The sequence below is a fragment of the Amphiprion ocellaris genome, chromosome 18 (genome assembly GCF_022539595.1).
Source record: "Amphiprion ocellaris isolate individual 3 ecotype Okinawa chromosome 18, ASM2253959v1, whole genome shotgun sequence".
Taxonomy (NCBI): Eukaryota; Metazoa; Chordata; class Actinopteri; family Pomacentridae; genus Amphiprion; species Amphiprion ocellaris.
The window spans coordinates 27,019,339-27,041,281 of record NC_072783.1 but is presented as its reverse complement, the minus strand read 5'-3'; the positions used below and the strand labels follow the sequence as shown (position 1 = coordinate 27,041,281).

The 21,943-nt window shown below is 38.6% G+C and overlaps 1 protein-coding gene across 5 annotated transcripts in view; it reads left to right on the top strand.

Annotated features, from left to right (window-relative positions):
* Positions 1–21,943, top strand: part of LOC111586950 (MAGUK p55 subfamily member 3-like) — a 34,920-nt gene that overhangs the window by 6,710 nt on the left and 6,267 nt on the right. Inside the window, exons 2-17 of one of the 5 annotated variants that reach the window (XM_055004818.1) lie at positions 2,638–2,853; positions 10,366–10,519; positions 10,981–11,099; positions 13,269–13,346; positions 13,467–13,547; positions 14,133–14,270; positions 15,483–15,564; positions 16,067–16,152; positions 16,260–16,334; positions 17,577–17,773; positions 17,856–17,920; positions 18,535–18,552; positions 18,818–18,859; positions 20,358–20,423; positions 20,670–20,828; positions 20,950–21,030. In XM_055004818.1, coding sequence (XP_054860793.1) covers positions 10,483–10,519; positions 10,981–11,099; positions 13,269–13,346; positions 13,467–13,547; positions 14,133–14,270; positions 15,483–15,564; positions 16,067–16,152; positions 16,260–16,334; positions 17,577–17,773; positions 17,856–17,920; positions 18,535–18,552; positions 18,818–18,859; positions 20,358–20,423; positions 20,670–20,828; positions 20,950–21,030 — 1,324 coding nt within the window. In that variant the 5' untranslated portion in view covers positions 2,638–2,853; positions 10,366–10,482. Of the gene's footprint in view, positions 1–2,578; positions 2,854–10,365; positions 10,520–10,980; positions 11,100–13,268; positions 13,347–13,466; positions 13,548–14,132; positions 14,271–15,482; positions 15,565–16,066; positions 16,153–16,259; positions 16,335–17,576; positions 17,774–17,855; positions 17,921–18,534; positions 18,553–18,817; positions 18,860–20,357; positions 20,424–20,669; positions 20,829–20,949; positions 21,031–21,943 lie in introns of all 5 variants that reach the window. The other 4 variants (XM_055004816.1, XM_055004817.1, XM_055004819.1 and 1 more) reach the window with 4 other exon arrangements.

The following is a 21,943-nucleotide window of genomic DNA, read 5'->3' as shown; positions in this document are numbered from 1 at the left end:
CCGGCTTAAAGCTCTTGTCAGCCTCTTGTAATTAGAGAGTTGGATGGAGGGAAGAAGAAGAAGTAGAGAGAAAGAAGGTCAGGAACGTGGGCCTAGTGTGCAGGGAGGAGGACTGAATGAAAGCAAGGAAACCCAGAGCAGAGTTTTATCCCAGAACTGTTGGCTTTGTTGTTTGAACCGAGTTTTCTCAGCAGAGTTCAGGCGTGTGATGGCCAACTGGCAGCAAACACAAAGCAGACTTTCATTTTAAGACGAGAAAATGCTGTTTTATGGGCTTTCATTCCAGACAGTGAATGATAAATTACCTTTCATTTTAGGAATAATAAAAGCTAGAAGACCGTTCTGCCTACAAAGGCAAAAACCGTAATTATACAAGTAGTGAAGTTCAGGAAAAAGAGTTTAAATCTTTGTTTGTTGGCCGTCAAACTGTGTAACAGATAAGTTCTGTTGCCTTCCTTTTATGCCTCTTTATGAAGGTTATATTACCTCCCATAAGTATACATTATGTTTTTTATCGGTAAAATAAAAAACATCTGAGTAATTGGTCTCCAGAAGACCTCTGAAGGTGTGCTGTGGTATCAGACACCAAAACGTTAGCAACAGATCCTTTAAGTCCTGTAATTTACAAGGTGAAGCCTCAGTTGGGCTCCGACAGATGCTTGATCGAATTGAGAACTAGGAAATTTTGAACTCTTTGCCATGTTCCTCGAACCATTCTTCAACAATGTTGCATTATCTTGCTGAAAGATGCAACTGCCAGCAGGGAATACCGTTGTCATGAAGGGGTGTATTTGGTCTACAACAGCATTTATGTATGTGTAAGATCCACAGGAATGAAAATCAGATCTTCGTGAATGTCAGAACCCAAGTGTTTCCCAGCTGATCATAGTCTAGAGCAGGGATCAAACTCATTTTAGTTCAGGGGCCACATTCAGCCCAATGTGATCTCAAGAGAGCTGGACCAGTAAAATCACAGCATAATAACCTATAAATAACCGAGAAACAAATGCAAAACAAAACGAGACACAGAGCGACAAAAACATGAGACAAACGACAAAAGTCAGACAAAAAACAACAAAAACAAGACAAAATATTACGAAAACGAGACACAAAACAACAAAAGCGAAAAAGAAAACAACAAATGAGACAAACGACATGAAAGAAAACAAAAGAGACAAGAAATTTGACAAAAAAGTTACAAAGTGACAAAAACTAGACAAAAAAATGACAAAAGCGAGAAACAAAACAACCAAAAAATAGACAAACAATGCAAGCAAAACAAAAAACCGCAAAATAACAAAAATGCTACACAAAAGAACGGATAAAGCAAAACACAAAATGACAAAAATAAGACAAAAAACATGTGAGATAAAAGGGAAACGCAAAATGAAAAAAACAAGAATCAAAATGACAAAAGTCAGAAAAAAAAGACAAAAAACAAGCCAAAATATTACAGAAATGAGACACTTGAGAACAATGAGCAATCTAGCATTTTACTTTATGATCAAAACAACTTGTCATGGACTAGAGATTATTTTTAAATTTATAGTTTTACAAATATACAATCTGCAGTTAATGTGCTCTCTGGAATTTTTACACTTTGAGGGCAGGATTGGACCCTCTGGAGGGCCGGTTTTGGCCCGCGGGCCACATGTTTGACACCCCTGGTCTAGAGCATCATACTGCTTCCACCAGCTTGCCTTCTTCCCATCGTGCATCCTGCTGCCATCTCTTTCCCAGGTAAACAATGCAGCTGTCCACATTTGTGAAAGAAGACATGATTCATCAGACCAGAACACCTTCTTCTATTCTACAATTGAACAATTTAACTTAGCAGACGCTTTTATCCAAAGTGACGCACATCTGAGGGTAGAAACAACACAAGCAAGGATCTAGTCAGGAGAAAATAAAACAAGTTAAAGTGTGAAAGGACCTTGGTGCCTACAGGTAGTGCGGGAGGTAATAGAATTTATTTTTTGTTCCTTTTTGCAGTCAAGTGCAAAAGTGTTCAGTGAAGAGCTGTGTCTTTAGTCTTTAAGACTGAGACGGATTCTATTGCTCCATAGTCCAGTCATGACGCCCATGTGCCCACTGCAGACGCCTTTGATGGGTGACAGGAGTCAGATCACTCAGATCACTTTTCACCATAAGTAGTTTTATGATTTTCAGAACTTTTTCCTGTAGTAACTCTTCTGTGGGATCAGATCACACAAGCCAGCCTTCACCCCCCACAAACACCAAGAACAATCCATAGGTCCTGCTGTTTTTGTCAGGGCTCCCTCCTCTGTCCCATCTTCAGCCCCCACCTGACCTCCCTCATCCTCCTCCCTCCTATTCCTCTCTCACCTTCCTGCTCTGTCCAGCTGTTGTTCATCACCAATCACTCATCAGCGGAACTCTGGGCAGCTGTGGTGCAGCACACCTGCTGATCATCTCCACCAAAAAGCTGGCCGTACACTCCACCCCTTGCCAGATAGGAAACTCTGCTCATGCAGTCAGTTGTCTCGCCTTGCACTTTGCTAAAGTTCGCCATTAAAAAAAAACGCCTTGCCTTGACTAGCTCTGTTTTCCTGTTTAGCTCCGCTGACCCAGCTGCCCGGTCCCACCTGCTCTGTCCTCCCATCTCCTGCACTCCAGATCCAGCCCTGACCAGACCTCCCCCCTCCCTCACCTTGGACCTGCTGCCTGCTCCTGGATCTCCTACTCGTCGTGGAGGGTCTCTGCCAGCCGTGTGCCCCCCTCGGCTCTGGAAAACACCCCGCCTGTCGCCCTCCTGGAACGAGGCTCTCCTGCCCGCTCTCCGCCGCCAACCTACCCCACCACGGAGGACGCCACCCGGGCCGCCGGTTCCTGGTACAGTCACCCCCCACCCTCCCCGTTTAGTTCAGTTACTCCAGACATCAGTTTTCCACCCCGTCCAGCACTCCCTGAACCTCTATTTAAAACAATAAAATCCACCTTTGTTCTTGCTTCAGTCCCTCGTCTGTGTGCTCTCTGCTCGGGTTCACCCCCCACGCTGTGACAGTTTTGGAGATGCTCTGATCCAGTTGTGTGGCTGTCACAATTTGGCCATTGTCAGCTTCTGTCAGTCGCCCATTTTTCCTGTTTTCAACACATTAACTTTAAGAACCGACTGCTCATTTGCTGCCTAATAAATCTCACCCTTTCGCAGGTGTAACTGTAAGAACCTCATCAATAACAGCCTATTCAATTCACTGCTGGTGGTTTAAATGTTGTGGTTTATTTTTTGTATAGTTTATGTTCTACATGTTATCACAGTAAACTTAAATATGTGCTTTAAAGGTCACTGAACCACATCAGGTCACATTAACTCCACTGGAGTTAAGAGTCAACATAAAAATTTAAGCTTCTCCACTACACTGATTAGAATTAGCAAGATTTTAACAGATTTTTTTTTCTGTTTAAAAAAAAAAAAATCTTAACGTGTTAAGTTCAAATTTGGTTTTTTGTATAAAGATAGCAGCTCGGGAAAAATAAATCTATTTTTAATGTATGCTTACCTTTAGCTAAAGCTAACAGCGCAGCTATTATGGATAGCTTCATCTTGTACTTCAGATGGCGGCCACTATGTTGTAGATAATTGTCAAGCTTAAGTTGTAATTAAATTATCCTAATGATGAAGAATTATAAATATATATAATGTGCTCATCCTTTTGAAGTATTGTATTGTTCAAAATTGAATTCCTTTAATGCTAGTAATGCTTTTATTTATTTGTTTGATAGGGACAATGCACATTGATGAACATCTATTTAGATAGCGATGGACCTAAATATGCTGGATTATAGCAACAATGCTAATTTACATCCGCAGTGGTGGTTATTGCATATTGTGTACAGAAACAAATCTGTTTATTCAACAAGCTATCCCTCTAATAGACTAATGAATAAATGAACAAACATGCATGAATATGACACATTTAGTTGACTGAAAGTGTGTGAATCAGCGAGAGTGGCAAAATGTGTCTATTTGTCACCTAAAAATGTGCAGAATGGATTTTTTAGAAGTGCTGTTTGTCAGTGTTTCACTGTGTGAATGAATGAAGGGGCAGATGTGCTGATGGTGGTGCAGCGTTAGACTGACTCAATCTAGGAGTATGATTACTGGTGAGAGGTCAGAGGTCGTGTCACGCTCCAGCAGTGATTCCACTGAGACGATGTGTGATCACACTGGTGACACTAGTCTGTCAGCGTGCCTGGATTTACTCAGGCAAAATGGTAAAACATAGAGGAGCACTTTAAATAAACATTGTTCTGTGTTAGGATTCATTTGATTTCTTGCTGAGAGTTAGAGAAGATCAATATCACTCTCCAGCAGGAGTTAGCGGAGCATAAAGACTGAAAATAAGGGGAAACAGCAAGCCTCCCTCCAAAGATAGCAAAGCAGCTGCTAAATGGCTGCTAAATTTCACTAATTAACACATTATATTTGTTTTCAGAGTTTTTACAAAACCTATAGTGAAGTTTTATGTTGAATAAATAATAATAATAATAAGGTGCAAGTGAATGGATTTTATTTCAATCAGAGTCAGGCTAGCTGTTTACCATAAGCTCGTGAACTGTACATAATAGGTGGATATAACATTTGGGTCTGAAAAAAAGAAACCAGTGCAGATGTGCCTGAAACCTGCAGTCTGTCTAATGGTCAGCAGGGGGCGACTCCTCCAATTGCAAAAAGAAATCAAATTGTATGGAAATCGATGAGAAAATGGCCCTACTTTTCACTTGATTTGTTACCTCAGAAAATGTTTTTTTTTAACAGTTTATGGTCTGTCACTGGTTTTCAGTTTCTGTCAATACAGCAGGATGTTTGTTTAGTAAATTATCATCCCATTTAGAGTAGAATGGAAGATAACGCAGGTAATGCTTTCGGGTGTGGTTGCTACCATATAGACATGCCAAGTGTCCTCAAGTTTTCAGTCAGATCTACCAAGACAACGATGGCCAAATTACAAACTTGAGGCTTTAAAACAGTAGTTCACAAACCAAAGAGTGACATCACAGAGGCTACATCCATGTCTTATATCTGATAATGTCTGGGTAACCTAAGCAAACTGGAAACTAAAATTGAGACAGGGGTATCAATTCTCATAAAAGTGATAAAATGCTATGATGTGGAAAGCATAAAGAAGAGATGCAGATAGATGATTTATCCTACATGATTTATTCTGTTAATAATGATACCACCAGCGTCCCTTTGCTGCTGATGGGCAGCGGAAAAATAGAAAACGATCAATTATAATGTGCATCAGCTGTTTTCAGAGCAGCTTAAAAAGCTTCTTTTTCATTATCATCCAACGGTCCAAGGCCCAATTAAATGCGTCATACCTTAAACATTATAAAAATGTTCCCAACCTGGACTTTATAAATACTTGTCACCAGCTAAGTGAAGGTTTGTTTGTGCTGTGGCTGTTTATGCTAATTGGCACTTTGGCACAGGACCATCCTGAATTCAATCAATATTTTTCCAATAAAGAAGTTTCTTTGGCAGCTGGCATGTTTTTACCAACCCACTAGAGGGAAATGTGACAATGAATTGACAGAACATGGCAAATTATTAGTGCAAGACTATTGTAAATTTGTCAGATTACATGAAATGAAATGACAGAAAAACAATAATTGATGATTGTTGAAATGAGTTAAAATTCTCCTCTGCTGCGTTCAAAGACAAACCCTCAGGGCTGTAAGTGATTTCTGTAAATAAAATCAGTGATAACAAGCCAGATCCATGAGCATGATAGATCTGCATTCTTCTGTCGTAACAGTAATCAAATTTGACGAGAGCTTGACAGCTTGCTGCACAGCCAACACGCTGATCTGGTGCTTCTGGCTTTTGTTTATGGACGTCAGGAGTGTGTTTGTGGATGTCTAACAAAGAGCCAGATTGATTTGCCAGCCTTGGAAATTGCCAGAAAAAACACAGCAGGATTGCTTTGTAACCTCCGAATGTTGCATCCAAAGCAAAAAATGCAGCTTTAATGTCTGCTTTAATGCCAACATATCTGCTTTCTGCTGGTGTTTCTGCTGTGATGTCCAGTCAAGTGCACGCTTTGGGTCTCCAACTTCTTCGTATTAGATTTTATTTTGTGTGTGTTTCGTCTTTTCCGGGAGAGAGGTTTGTGTCGTGCCTGGCTGTTCAGATAACAAGTTGGCATTAAACTCACTGTCAAGTGGCTACAATGAATTCTGGTACAAAAAGTTCTTGTTATGATTAAAAAAATGTCTACATTTGGAGAGTTGGTGGATACATTAAAGCAGAAAATGGTCCCAAAAATGCAAAGAACGGCTAATAAATTGTTGTTACTGCTGTTTTGTTTTACTAACACAGACTGTGTTCGTCCTTCTTCAGGTTCGGTCCTGTGTATCGAAATAGAGATGCTGTTTTGCTCGTACGTTGGCAGATAGATGTGAGGGGAACAAGCTGATAGTGCGACACTGCTGCCGCTGCATGGCCTCTTAGTTCTGTAGAGGTGATATGTGTAGGAAGACGACTGATCATACAGACTGTGTGCTCACCTGGCGTCTCAGGCGACCCTCCCACAGATGTGTGTTGGAGCTTCAAAATAGTGTTTTGGCCTCCTACGTACACAGACAGCAGTTTCAGCAGCAATTAGAAGGTTAGAGCAGGTATGTAGCAGGTGGGCTGCAGGAAGATAGCACTGCTGCAACAACGGTTCATTAAAAGCTTGAAGTCACTCTCACAGCTACTTACAGCTGTGGAGGAATGTGTATGTAGTTCTGGATTAGGATAGTTTGATATTTTGAGTTTTTTTAGGCTGGCTTCACCATGATAATTTTGAAATAAAATAATGGATACAACACTGCCAAGTAGAGCCTGGTCATTATACTTTTTGACTTGTATTACAGGCTTGTCATAGACATACATGTTCTAAGATAGATGACAATATGAAAGTTTTCTTTTACAGAGTATAATACAGAAAAATATACAAATTGCGTAGTTTGTTCAGCAGAGCACTCCATTGTTCACGACTATATATATAATTATTGGAGAGTTATGGAAAAAAGGTTCTGTGGACTGATGCATCTACAATCAAACTTCAATGGGGGAAATCTTTAGGCTTTATAAGCTTTATTCCACTAGCTGAAGACCTGATGAAAGACAGAATGATGTACAAGAGGTGTGAGCTAAGGGTTGTTGCAGTACAATCCTGGGAGAGCATCACCGTGGAAAACACAAAGCATCTGCTAATGTCTGTGAAAGGATTTCCCACAGACCTGGAGTGTATTTGTCCAATTATCTGTGAACCCCTTTGGAGACTATGTGTTAAAAGGCCTGTGACACCTACAGAGTTCTTTGTTTATTGATGTAGACCTACTGAAATAAAAGCTCTTATTTCAAAATTAGTGCGCTGATGCACATAATAATACCACTGTCCAAATACCGCGGTCTGGACGTAGTTGTGTAATATTCCTTATGCAGTAAATGTTAAAATGTCCGCCAAGTTAGTCGTCACTTGGAGATATATAGTTATGATAAGTATTTATAGTTAGGATTTTATTACCACTTTTGGTATTGAATCTCTGAACAGCAAGCGATTTCTAACATTTTTTACTTCTGTCACATTTTTACTCACTGTCATGTAAGAACAAGTCCTGCACTTCGATTTTAAACAGCACAAATATGGCTACATGTGGAGAGAACTCAAAAATGTCTTTAGTGTAGAAGTCATAATGCCATTAATCGTCAAAAGAAGGCAGTGTTGGGAAGAATGATGACTCTGTACTACAGATATGTTACTACTTACATTTTTAACTTGTTTCAATTAGGGCAGGGACCTTAACTCGTTAATTTCGATTAATTAATTACAGCTGCAAATAACGCGTTGAAAAATAATAACGCAATTTATTGCACCCTCCTCAGTTCCCTCATTTCTGGCACACCGGTAACTCTGATGAACACTCCAGCCCAGTAGGTGGCGGTAATGAACCTAAAGTCTGTTTGTAGCCATGAAGAAGAAGCACAGGAAGTACTGAGTGAAGTCAGGCACTGGTGAACAGTGAAGGAAGATGAGATTGAGCTTGTTGGACAGAAAGTTTTCTTTTAAAATCGTCCTGATGGCAGCTTGGATAAAAGCCTGGTTGTGTGCAAATCGTACAACAAAGAGTTTTCTGATCACTGCGTCACTTCAAGCCGACGGTATCACCTCAATGTAAAACATGCTGTTAGCACCAGAGCTAACGTTACCTACGAGTCATGCTAACGGCTAACGGTGTAGCCATCCTATAATAGACCACTTTTCTAGACAGTGCTTCAGTTTACAGAAAGTCTTAAAATGTCGAATAAAATCGCTATAATTGCACTTAGATTTGCAGTAATCTGTGAATGTAGCAGACAGATGAAAAATGCAGATAAACAGAAATGAAACATTTTTGTGGTTTAAGTTTTTACTCCGTCGAGGCTCTGCCTCCTTGGAGGAGGAATAACCTAAACAACAAAAATATCTCTTTTAATAACTTAATTATAAAATTTTTGTTTATAAAAAAATTACATAAATAAAAATTGATATTCTTATAAGAAGAACCATCAAAATTCCACCATTTATCAGACCCAGAAAAGATGAAAACAGAATGAATCTCTGGATTTTCAACTTTCTGAAGCTCCTTGAACTACTTATGCTGATTTTATGTGCCATACAGTGGAAAAAACAACTAAATTCAGGCTTTAAGTCATCAAAATCACTTTTTTCTATATGTCCCATTTTCCTTTTTTTTAACACAAATTTTAAATTATAAACACGTATATGTCTATTCATTGATTCAACTGTCAACCACAATTTTATTTGAATTGAAAAACTTCACTTATTGTGTCAAATATTGCTATTTGACAAAACTGCAATTAATTGCGATTAATTAACTACAAAGCCTGTAATTAATTACATTAAATTTTTAAATTGTGTCCCACCACTAGTTTCAATACTTCACTGCAGTTTAGGTGAAAAGTCCAGATTTTTAATTATGTTCCTGTTGGTCGCTGCTAAATGATTTCATGGTTGCAGTGAGGAGGGCAGAATTTAAAAAAAAAAAAAAAAAGTTTATAAGTCTAGATTTGTTTAATTTTTCCAATGAAGCAGCCTGTCACAGGAGAGTAGATTAGTGCAATCTTTTCTTTAGTTTTTACAGTTTTTACAATTGTCAGGTTTTGAAGTTCCAAGAGTTAAAGTCAGCTGTTAACTTTGTTTTAAGTGAATCAAAAAATATGTGAAAAATTCTCACCAGCGTCTTCGACAGACAGTTGAGCCTGAAAAATATTTGGCTTACAATGATTGAAGGAGTGTTTCCATGTATGAATAATTATACTACCTACAATATACTACTATACAATCTATTTAACATAAATCTGGATTATCAGGAAACTGCCCAGGTGTTTGATTTATTTACTTTTATTTCTTTCTCGAGTTAAACTTTAACCTGTATAACATTACTGGTAGTTAATGAGCAGAGCGGTCAGTTGTTTGCATATGAAATGGGGAGACAATGATCCCACCATGAGCAGCGACTGACAGCAGCACAAGAGTGATTATTACAGAAATGAACAATAGACCAGAATGAAACACGATGGGAATAAAAATCATCTACTGATGCCAGATCAGGGCTGCACGCTTAAGTTACATTAACAAGCTCATGGAATGAATAATGTGCCACAGCTCCATTTAATTAAACTAAGCATCACAGTCATTGATACTATAGTGTTACCATGGAGATGGGGTAAAAGATCTTACTGGACTAAAGTGGCCAGTATTATCTGACCTCACTTTCCTAGAGTTTGGCAGTCACACAATTTGAAATGAAATTAAAGCTTTATGCCTCAGTAATGAGAGCTGCGATTAATTATAACGAAAGTTCAGCAAAGTAATGGCTCCATTCATCACTGTCAGAGCACGGCTGATGGAGCAGCCCTTCAGAAATGTATTTACATTGGGGCGTTGTTTCTTAATGAGAAACGATGTGAGCTCACCGTGTGTCACTCTGTTAGCAACTCGCCAGGTCAAATATGAGTTTCTGCAGCTCCTGTTTGTTGCATCCACCGGCAGGAGGCTTATTTAGCTTATTCCTAATTTATCTCTCTGTTTATTTGTCCACAGTTTAATCTTCCACTGTGAACAAAAAAAAAAAAAAACACATTATGATAAAAAAAACTCAAAATTTTCTGAGGAATATTAGATTAATCTGAATAGAGCAGTCGTGTGCACATCCGTTAAACTTCAGCTGCTAGATAAAGCAGAACCCATTAAGTTGTGCTGCATATTGCATTAATCCTTTTTTAATGCCGTTCTAAGCCTCTTCCCTAATGTGGTGTCACATTGTTTAATTTGTTTTCATTCTCAGTTGCGTTGCTGATTTTCCGCCTCGGCCAAACGTGAGGAACAGAAGAAAACGGAGGAGAGAATCTTAGGAGAGTTGATTGACTTTGCTTCCTCTCCCTCCTTGCTGTTTCCCCTCTGAATGATTGAAGCCATGCCCATCGTGTCTGCAAGCACAGGTACGACCAAACATATGCTCAAGCTCCTTCTTTTTCATCTTGTTTGATGCCTCATATGAGCCCTGTTAATAATGCTTCCACTATAATATGGCATTGTATTACTGATTGCCAGAGCACAAACTTCTCATTGTAAACAGCATTACTGTCAATAAGATGCAGAGAGAAGCTTAGAGAGTCTTTCTGTGATGTTAACACATCTTTATTACCGTCTCTGACTTTTCTGTGCATCCTAAGCAGTCTCATTTGAAGTTGCTACTTTGGATAAAAGTACCCAAACAGCAACCTGGCTCATAATAAATGATAGATGAATGGCTAGTTTCTCTGAAATCTGGGGGTGGAGGCGGCTTGTTACATATTGATGATGATTCATATCCGATTTTTTTTTTCTTTTACCATGATAGAAATGGGCGTCTGAATGGGTGATTAATTCATAGCTCCTGTTTTTTGTTTATGATTCACAGGGCTGCATGAGACTCTGGCACTGCTCACCTCTCAGCTTCACCCTGATGCCAACCACAAAGAGGACCTGGTCTTCCTCAAAGATGTCTTCAGTGAGAAAAGCATCAGTTACCTCATGAAGGTATGGAAAATATTGCATGTCTGATTTCTGACTCTTCTGTTGCCTACAAATCTATCCATGTAGTCGCATTCTGTACTTCAATCCATTTAGAACAAAATATTAAACAACAAAGACGCTAGACAAAATCCATCAACCCGCTAAGTGCAATTAAAAATCGTGTTAGCATTTTTACTATAATGATTTAAGAAATATGTTGCATTTGCAAATCTGATGAGTCGTACGGTAATAATGAACAATGTTGTGCTGTTTCACTAAGCAAACTGTATATGCTGGTGGCCATGGAAACCTAAAAGCCTTTAGTTGGTGCAGAAAAAGCATAAATACGTATTTATACCACTTTATATTGCTGGTGCTGCAGCGAATTGAACACAGATTCTAAAATTGTTCAGTCTGTTAGTATTTATCACAAAGAAAATTCAATCGGTGACATTATTTTCACTTTAATGTGGCCAAAAGCTAAAGTTATTTCCACGTATCCTTGATAGATGCGCTTGTAGAGTATCTTATTTAAATGTAAGAAGATCAAGAGCTCTGTCATCACGTTAGAATTAGCAGCTGCCTTGAGTGAGGACATAAATACATTCACTTACATGATAAACAGTTTTCTACCGGCATTCCCCTCTTGTATCATTTGCATCAGCTGCACCTTTAACTGTAATGAACAAACAAGAAGCATCTTCACGATTTTTCATTATGCCATTCTCTCCATTATGATCACCTGTTCCTCTGGACTGAAGTAGGCAGCTGCCATCTGTCATTTTTCTGCGGAACAAAAGTCAAATGATGCCTCAAACGCCGCCTCTTATTAGAGCACACACAGAGCTGAATGACCTGAAAACCTGGTTAACAAAGAAAGTTGATGGCTATTACAACTGGGGTTCAGTTGCAATATCCATCATCTTTAATTAGGGTGTTGTTGTGCCATCTACGTCAAACTTGCTTCATGGTACACTTCTGTGGTGCACTGTTGGGCAAACACACATTCTATCTAAGTTTAGAATGACTATAATGAATAATATCTTAAAATAAGTTAAATATATTAAAGTTGAAATTGTTCTGGACTCACTAAACAACTCTTCAAAATGTTATAATATATGGAGATTTTTTTTTTTTTTTGGAAGTAGTTAATCTTAAGGAATCAAATTCTATCAAAAGGACATTTGTAATGGGATGAAGACCACTCTAAGAGACTGCTTGTGTAGTGTTTATATATAAACAGTCACCACCATGGCTGAGCATTTCCATCTTAAAACTGCAGTGCAACAATAACAGTCTCAAAAATATAGATTCAGACTTTCAACAATCCATAATTAAGAAACCTAAGGAATTAATCTTTTCTTCTGGCAGGGAGGAAATTTCCAGATCATTATTCTTCTTCAGTTTACAGCTTGTATGGCTAAATTACTCCAACATTGCGACTTGTCATTGTGTAGCATCGTAGTTTTACCGTTTTTAGCCGAGTCGTAGGTGAGCATGTGTAGAATTGCATTATTTCTATAGCAAAAACTTCTAATTATGTAACTTTGATACACAGAGATACATTTTTAGGGGTTTAAGCTGAGACTAGAGAGACACTTTAATATAAATATACAGGGTTTATCGGGGTAGAAATTCCATCTTTTCAGTCTCACCCACCAAATTTCCTTAACTTGCTTGGTGTCAATAGACATCCAATAAGATATGATAAGCCTTTATTAATCACACAGTCGGGAAATTTATTTTGTTGTCACAAAAGGGATAGTGCACATATTTAAGGAATATCAGTACAAAAGTAAAAGAGAAACCAAAATCTGCAATTTTTTTATTTATTTATTTATTTATTTATTTATTTTTTTTTACAAACGCCAGTATTGCACATATCAGGGACATTCTTTCATGAATATAAATACTGAGAGAAGGATTGATATTGCACATATTTTCATCTATAGTGCACAGATTTGTCCATAAATAGAAAAATAACGACATAGCAAACATTCTATCATATGTAGAAAAAATAAATATTGTACAGGGTTTTTAAATGTACAAATTCGTCATAATTAAAAGAAGTATGACAACTTTTCGGTGTACTGGGATCAGTGCTGGTTGTAAATGTCTGTTTGTGAGTATTTCATTAAAGCCATCACACTTTTCTGTGCATGAATACATAACTGACTTTGTTTTACCTCCCAGATCCATGAGAAACTGAAGCAGTATGAGAAACAGAGCCCCACTCCAGTCCTGCACAGCGCCTCCTGTCTGGCAGAGGATGTAGGTGCAATCAAAATTTAGTTTGATGTGAAAGTAAACATTCATTTTAATCCAATGAAAGTCATTTTGCAAAGTAAATATATTACCTGAGAGGGATAATTTTCTGATTTCACCCATCAGCTGGCAGAAGAGCTTCAGAACGGACCTCTGGAGGATGATGAACGAGAGCTGCTTCTGCTGCTGAGCACTCCTCACCTCAAGGTATGAACACACTGAGTGACCTTCATCACACAGAAACTAGCTGATAAATGCAGGACAGTGTCTGTTTCCTGTTGGACCCAGACACTCTCTCATTCCTTCTGAGATTTGATCTTGTTAATGACGCCGCCTCTCAGTATTTTCACCCTGAGCTGCTTTGATTTTCCTCTGAGTTGTTCATCTATTGCATAACACCAGCGTCACAGCTGTCTGTGCCCCTTCTCCATCCCCTAGACGCAGACAAGACTCCCTAATTACCCTGATCAAGTGATTATGGTCAGGTTATTGGCTTTCTGGGGAGCTCTCTGAGAGGAGATGACGGCTGTGAAAGCAGAACGCTCATTTGCAAAAGCAGCCGCTGAAGGAGATGTCATTCCTCCTTTTGCCTTTATTTCTTTTCTCCCTCACTTTTCTTTCCTCTAGATCTCTAATGTCTTCTACACTCCACTTTCCATGGCTTTTCTTTCGTGTTTTTTTTTTTTTTTTGCGTTTTCTTGTTTTCTTTATGTCTGTTGTTATTGTTGAGGCTTTGAATTCTGACTCATCTGTGTATTTGTCTGTTTATCTGTTTGTAAATGGTTCATCCAGGCAGTGCTGTCAGCTCACGACACAGTTGCCCAAAAGAAATTTGACCCGGTGTTGCCGCCGCTGCCAGATGATCTGGACGATGACCTGGAGGAGGAGTCGGTGAAGATCGTCCGCCTGGTGAAAAACAAGGAGCCGCTGGTGAGAGTCCATCCAGACGCGAGGGCATATGACAGAATAAGAACGCTTCTTTCCCTCGATTATTCTCATGCCCTCAAGTGAGGCTTTAAAAGTCCATTTACTTTAATGGAGCTTTGGGGTTTTGGAGCACTGTGAGGTATGATTGCAGGTCTAAAAAAAATCCAGAAGAAAAAGTAGTTTAACAGCAACAAGCATGCATTAACTCTCTGAATCCCCAAATTTGTCAGCACATTTGAAAGCCATGTTATCTTTAACAAAATCTCCATAACGACATCATTTATCAGAGCTGACAGTTCATCAAAATCACTTTAATCTATGTTTCACATGTTAAGATTCTCAAAAAAAGAAACCATTTGCTAGAACCAGACTCAGTAAAAATGCCATTGGTGAATCAACTGAAGTGGGCTGAACTGCAGGCTGTGCATATAGAGCAGATGTCAGACATGTATGAAAAAAGAAAGTAAAATGTGTTGAGTAGCTATTATTTCTCAACAAAAATCAGAGTGAGTAAAAATGTGAAAAGAGCAAAAAATTCCCAGAGATTGCTCAGGGTTCAGATGGTTAAAAAGTGATTTATATGCAGATTGCAATGCAGAATGCAATTTATTATTAAGTTTCTCTTTCTGTCACAGTCTCACTCACAAACTGTGTTCAATTCAGAGTCAAGTTAACCATCTCCCTGTTTCTAGTCTTTATGCTATGCTAAGCTAACGGTTGTAGCTTCTTATTGAGTACACAAGACATAGCAATGGTTTTCATCTTCACATCTAACTCTGAGTGGGAGACAAAATGATTTGATGATGGTTTATTTAAGCATAGTACACTGAAAAATGTGTGAACTGAAACTGACGGATTTGTAACCTTGTGTAAGAAAATTGGCAAAAACTAAAGTGAGCTGCAAAACCTTTCTCCAGTTTTTTCTGCAGTCAGAAGAAACGTGATTATCAGGATACAAACAGCAGCTTGAATGTGGATGTTTCAGAAACACTGAGCAAAAACAGAAATTTAGAGGTGATCTTCATGTTCAGGAATCAGAATCTGCCGTCAGGCAGCGTTTTAGTTCACTTATTGATCTTTTCCAGCAAAGAACCACTGAGCTGCACACAGGGAGCAGCTTCCAACAGTCTGCTGATCAGCGGATTGTATGAGCTCAGTGAGCTGAAGATTAGATATCTGTTCTGATTTATTGTCGCATCTTCTTTTCTCCAACAGGGAGCGACTATCCGGAGAGACGAAGCCACAGGAGCTGTGATTGTAGCCAGAATCATGAGGGGAGGGGCAGCTGACCGCAGTGGTGAGATAATGTTCATGCATCATATATGATTGTTTATGTATCAATTGTGTTCTTTTTAATTATCTTTAAGATGTGAATATATAAGGGCACATCTGCAGCAAAGGCACACGAGAAAATAATCTGACTATGGGCAAAAAGTGTAGTAATCTGTGTTCCTCTCAGATGTTAACTTTCTTGTCACTACTGATACACTGACGGAGAAGTGAGGAGATTACGTTGTGTAACCCCTTGAACTGTCAACAAAGATCAAATCCTTGAGATTAGCACCACGAGATTGCATATATTGAGATTACAAACGAGGGTTGGTCCCAGCTGTTGCCATGGAGATGTTATTGACAACATGCCAAGAGAAAATTGTCTTTTTTTGGTCACATCTGAGCCTCGTGCTCTAAAAATGCTACTACGCATAGTGGGAATTTGCTTTGCTTCATTTTCCTTTTGCTTGTCGACATGTTTTTGTGTATGCGTGTGTGTCTATGTGTGTGTGTGTGTGTGTTTCCAGGTCTGGTCCATGTAGGGGATGAGCTTCGGGAGGTTAATGGAAACCTAATAACCCACAAAAGGCCAGATGAAATTAGTCAGATTCTGGTGAGGAAAAACGTCTTTTCCATGTAGGATCGTCTCATTTTTGATAGTCTATGATGATTCAGTGACTGCCGGAGATGATGAATGATGCTCTTGTTGTTTTTGGTCAGTCTCAGTCACAAGGCTCCATCACGCTGAAAATCATCCCAGCTGTTGCAGAAGAAGACAAACTGAAAGAAAGCAGGGTGAGGACTCTTCTTTCTACTTCTTCTCCTGAAAGACTTGACATTTAGTTTCTCCACCACCGGAAAGTGAGAATTCCATGTAATTTATAGTAAGAGTTGCAGAAGAATATACCACTTCCTTGGCTGCCTTTTAATCTACTGAAGCCAAGGAGTTTTCACATTTTTACTCATAGTGTCCTGTTTTCACAGCAGTAAAAAAACAGATTTTTATACTTAATTGTGACTATTTCTTGTGCAGTAGTGTATGCTGTGCACTGCTGTCCAACAAGAAATAAGTGACTCCCTGTGTGTAATCCTTTATCCTTGTGCAATATTTTTCATTCAAACTTGTGCAACAAGCGTGTCTATTTGTAGTGCAATAATTCTAGTGCAATAATCAGTGTTCATACAGATCTGACTGCAACATTTATTTATTTATTTACCTTACTTATTTTAGTGTTTTTAAGTTGCGAATTGCTGTGTCTTAGTGCATCGATTAGATGTAGTGCTCTTAATTCTATTGTATTTTGTATGATAGAATTGAAGTACACGACTTGTGGTTTTAAAGGTTCATTCCACACGAATGGTAAATTCGAACTAACACTTTGGCAAACTAATACATTTGCTGTCCAGATGAAGACACCAGAACTGATTTTAATGTTAAACAAATGAAACTTGATTCACATTCAGTACTCAAACTGTAATTATTGTTAATTATTATCTATCTTGGTCAGAAATGTGGTGTTTGCTTCAATATGCGCTACTCCTTTAGTTATCCAATTTGGTAGGTGTCGCTGTAACAAATACAGGAAAATGGTCCTGAATATTGAGCCTCTTCTACAGCAGAAACTCATGGAGTCGCCCCCTGCTGGACATTAAAAAGAATACATGTTTAGGTCACTTCCACATTGCCTTCACTTCTAGAAGTGAAGGCTATGTTTATCTTTTGTATTCAGTCGATGGTTAAACAAAACTCATTAGCTTACCGTAGCATGAAGCCTAGAAAGAGATAGCTAGCAGTGGCCAAGCTAACTCGATCTTCCTATTTCCACTCTTAATGCTAAGCTAAATTAGCAGGTTAGTAGCATTCTATTTACTATACAGATGTGAAAGTGGTATTACCTTATAACCTAACACTTGGCAAAAAAGCAAACAAGTGTATCCGTGTTTTCCAAAATGTCAATCTTTATCTTAGCTGTATAAAATGGACAAAGTTCCAAAAAGCAACTTTCATTGCTGACAGACTGTTCCTTCTTGTTAAAGGTTTACATTCGGGCTTTGTTTGACTACACACCATTTGAGGACAAGGCCACGCCATGTCAAGAGGCTGGACTTCCTTTTAAGAGGGGGGATATTCTTCAGGTTGTGAGTCAGGAGGATGCTACCTGGTGGCAAGCCAAGAGGGTGGGCGACTGTAACCTGCGTGCCGCCCTCATCCCCTCCATACAGTTCCAGGAGAGGTAGTTTACGCCTATTCTGCTGGGCATAGTATTCAAATTTGAATGTAAAATCAGAAATACATGTGTTCTCTTTTCTTTCTAGGCGCCTGAGGTACAGGATGAAAGTGGGTTCCCTCCCTACCCCTTCGTCCCTCAAAGCCTCGACATGTAAGCCTCATTTACCTCTGAAAGCACAAATTATCTTCTATGACCTACAACCACAAATGTACAAGAAGCTTAGATCTACATTGACAATGTGTATTGTGGGTGAAATCTAATCTACGCAAGGAAATACAGCAACAGAGATTACAGAATGGGAAGAGTGGATACAAGGTTAATCTCTGGGGGCAAAAAAAACCCCAAACTGAATCCATCGTTTCATTTCCTAATCCAATTTAGAAATAGAATGAAACAAAGTCATTTCTTTTCCTGTATCTGCTCTGTTGCATTAAAACTCAACTCTTGAACGCTCACCAAGGTGAATAAAGGGTTTAGTCGAAATCCTGCAGCATAGTGGTGTGTTCTCTTTGAATACTTTCACAAAGAACTCAGCTCTTATCTTCCACAGACTCTTTAATAAATCGGTGAGCCCATTCGATAAAGAAAATCAGATAGGCTGCTGAATTTCTAAGCACAGACATAATTAGCATGTGACATTCAACAACAGGGGAGTTTTTTAGTGACTCTGAGAAAGCGTACTTCCTTACCTTTGAAGGCAGCGAACACTGGTTGTAGTGCTCTGTCTCTACAGTGATGCTGTGTTTTGTTTCTTGCAACCTCAGATGATCGGACTGACAGAGGTACGTAGACGAACCCTCATATTAGAAATCACCTTCTATCCCTGAATCGTGTTTTGGTGAATGAATTTCTGTATGAAATTCTCATCACCGGAACCTCGCAAAAACACAGATTCTAGTTCATCCCCTTTATTTACTTGCATTTTTGCCTTTATACCACAAACCTCACAGTAAAGTGTTTGACCCGCTGTGTTCACATCAACACCAGCCTCCCCTCCCATCAGCTCCTCCTCACCCTGTCTTCTCTCCCTGCTTTGCCACCCCACAGAAGACTGTGACAGTAAAGGGGCTCTCAATGGAAAGGACATAGGTGAGGAAGCACAATCAGTGAGTTTGTACCGATCGCTGCAACTCACATTTTTTGCTCAGTCTGTGTGCTAATTCATGCTTTTCTTCTCAATACTGCAAACTGCTGCTCAGGTGTTAGAGTGGATCGTGCTGCTTTGTTGGTTTTGATAGTAGATTTTGAGGGTTAAGGAAGATAGTAATTTGTGTATTCTTTGAGCCGGACAGCTGATATTGGGCCTCAACCTCAGCACTCTTGACCTTCGAAGAAAGTAAAAACTCAAATACAGAAAAAAGCCTTTTCACTTGTTTGTTTGCCACATGTTTTGATGGTATTTTCACATCATTTTCAATCATGCAGATTGATTAGGACCGTAAATTTTGACAGCAATACTCTAGAATCACAATATTGGAGTTTTGCAGATGTCAAATATGCAGATATTTCTCAACTCCTCTAACCCTTTTTAACTTTTTGCAAAGAGCATCAGGTCTCTCCTGTAGTGGATTTAACATGTTATAATGCTTACTCTTATCATGATGTAGCATAAGATACAATGCCTTTCAGAAGTACACATTTACTGGGCAAAATAAGAAAACTACTTCAACTTGCATCTATTTTTTTTTCAAACATTTTTAAACATGTTTTTTCCTACATAGCTTTGAGGAATAGGTAGCATCAGCTTATCTACCTGTCAGTGTGCATTATAAGTCAATGCCAATATTTGATTTTAAAGCCTTTTTCAGACGAGACTGATATCGTGCTAGTTTAGTTTTGGTTTCTCATTGCATTCCTTCAAAATGTATTAAGCAGCTGTTTTGTTGCTGTCTTAGTCCATCTTTTTGGTATGGACTTAAACATAAGAATGTTTTTGTGTTATTTAAAAAGTGGAAATTACATATCAGCTGGTCGAGTATTTTTTTTAAATCATGACTTTAAATCATGGCTTTTAGCGAGGCTGAAATTTCTCTACAGCTGTTGGATGGTTTGATAATTTTGCAGACATTCATGATCCCCCAGAGGATAACCTTATAACCTTATTTGTTATTATCTTTGAGTGAAATGTCTCAGCTATGGATAGATTACATAGCTAGTGCACACTTTCACGGATGAGTTTACTTTTTCCCGTATCATCGACTCATTATGTCATGTTTGTGTAACTGATCGGTCTGATTTATAACTGATTAGTTGACAAACAGTCACTGATTTTTCTGTATTCAAGTTTCAGTGTATTTCATGCCCTCACTTTGTGGGAAAAAAACCCACATCGCTTTATGTAAGTGTGTGTGATGTTAGACCGGCAGGCCTTTTGTCCTGTACGCTGCAGACACCAAGCTTCCCTCAGCGTCTTTGTGGCGCCTCATGGCATCTCATTGTGCTTGACAAACGGCCTCTCCTCACGCTACATGCTAACGGTGCTTTTTATTGTGTTTGACTGAGAGGTAGACGCAGCATGCATGGCTTCCGAGCTTCTGTTCTGTTAAAGATTTAAGTGGTTGATCAAATGGTCTAATATGAGCTGTAGTTTCTCCCAAGAGTAAGGCAGCACCTGCCTTCTGTGGCCATGCTTTCTCATGGGATTTTTACTCAGGTACTCTTACTGATTTCTAATGGTGTTGTTCAGTGTGTCTGTCTTGTGTGATGTATGACAGGATTTGAATTTTACTTGGGCAGAGCGAGGAATAATGATTTGAGTGATGCTATATTAAACCTATTATCAAGGTTTAAAAGTGACAGTGTGATATTTATTTTTATAAGGATTATGTAGGATGACTTAACGCCACTTATCATAGCTTTTATACTCTAAGCTGTGCTACGTGCATGTTTTTGACCACAGCCAGCCTTCGGCGAAGTTTCCGCCTCAGAAAGGATCGGCAGGGTTCACCAGGAGACCCGCAAACTCCAGACGGTAATCACTCCGAGTTCCTGATTTATGAGGAAGTCACACAATATCAGCCCCGCCCTAATGAGAGGCCCCGCCTCATAGTACTGATAGGTAGGTCAAGAAACTACACTTAAATTTTCCAAAAAACACTTAAAAGTTACATCAGGATATTTGCATGCAGACATTTTTCCTGTCTGTTCAGGTAGTTTTTCTCTTATTTGTTGGGTAACAGGTTCACTCGGAGCTCGGATCACTGAGCTCAAGCAGAAGGTGATCGCTGAGAATCCTCGACGGTATGGCTTGGCTGTGCCTCGTAAGTCTCTTGTTTTTTACTTAAAGTTGTATATATTTAGCGAAAAAAACTTTTTGCATATCAAATCATAACATTTTTTGAACAATTTCTGCTTGACCTTTTTATGAGTTGCCCCAAATTTATAAAGAATAAAATATGGATGTTTTGAAAGACACATGGGAAATTTCAGCTTGATATATCAAATACTGTTTGAGAATTCTTATTATTATTGTTTTTGATTACCTGTTGACCCACTTTTAGCACATTTTTGCACATTGAAATTTAAGACTATTTCAACAACAATATCTCAGAAACTATTAAAGGTATAATCCTGAAATTTCCACTGTTATTTCTCATCATATAATTGATGTAGAATCTGCAATATTCAACAAGTTGATCTTGGGGATTATAGGGGAGTTGAAATGTGTAAAAATAAATAATAAATAAATAAATAAAAAAAAAAATAAAAAAATAATCAAAAAAATTGATAATGCAGAAGTCAACCAGTGATATTTTCTGAATCACATGGACTTACATGTCACAGTAATACAAAACAGAACATATAGAATACTTTTTAATATGAAAATACTTGGTCACAAACATGAAAAAATGTCAATTCCATTGAACTTTCATAACCGATCGAGCAGGTATAACAAGTTAAGTCAACAAAAATATTGGTCGATAGCCTGATCCAGCTAAAGTCAATTGTGAAAGTTCAAGAAAAATAACTTCCTTTTCATTCTTCTGACCAAATATTTCATATTAAAATATATTGTACATGTTTTGTATTACTGTGGCATGCGGCTACATATGGTTCAGAAAATACCCCTAGTTGACTTCTGATGACTATTTGATTAACTTTTAGTGACATTTAGACAACATATTAAACTAAGACCTTTTTTTTGGGGTCGTTTTGTTGGTTTTATTCAGTAGG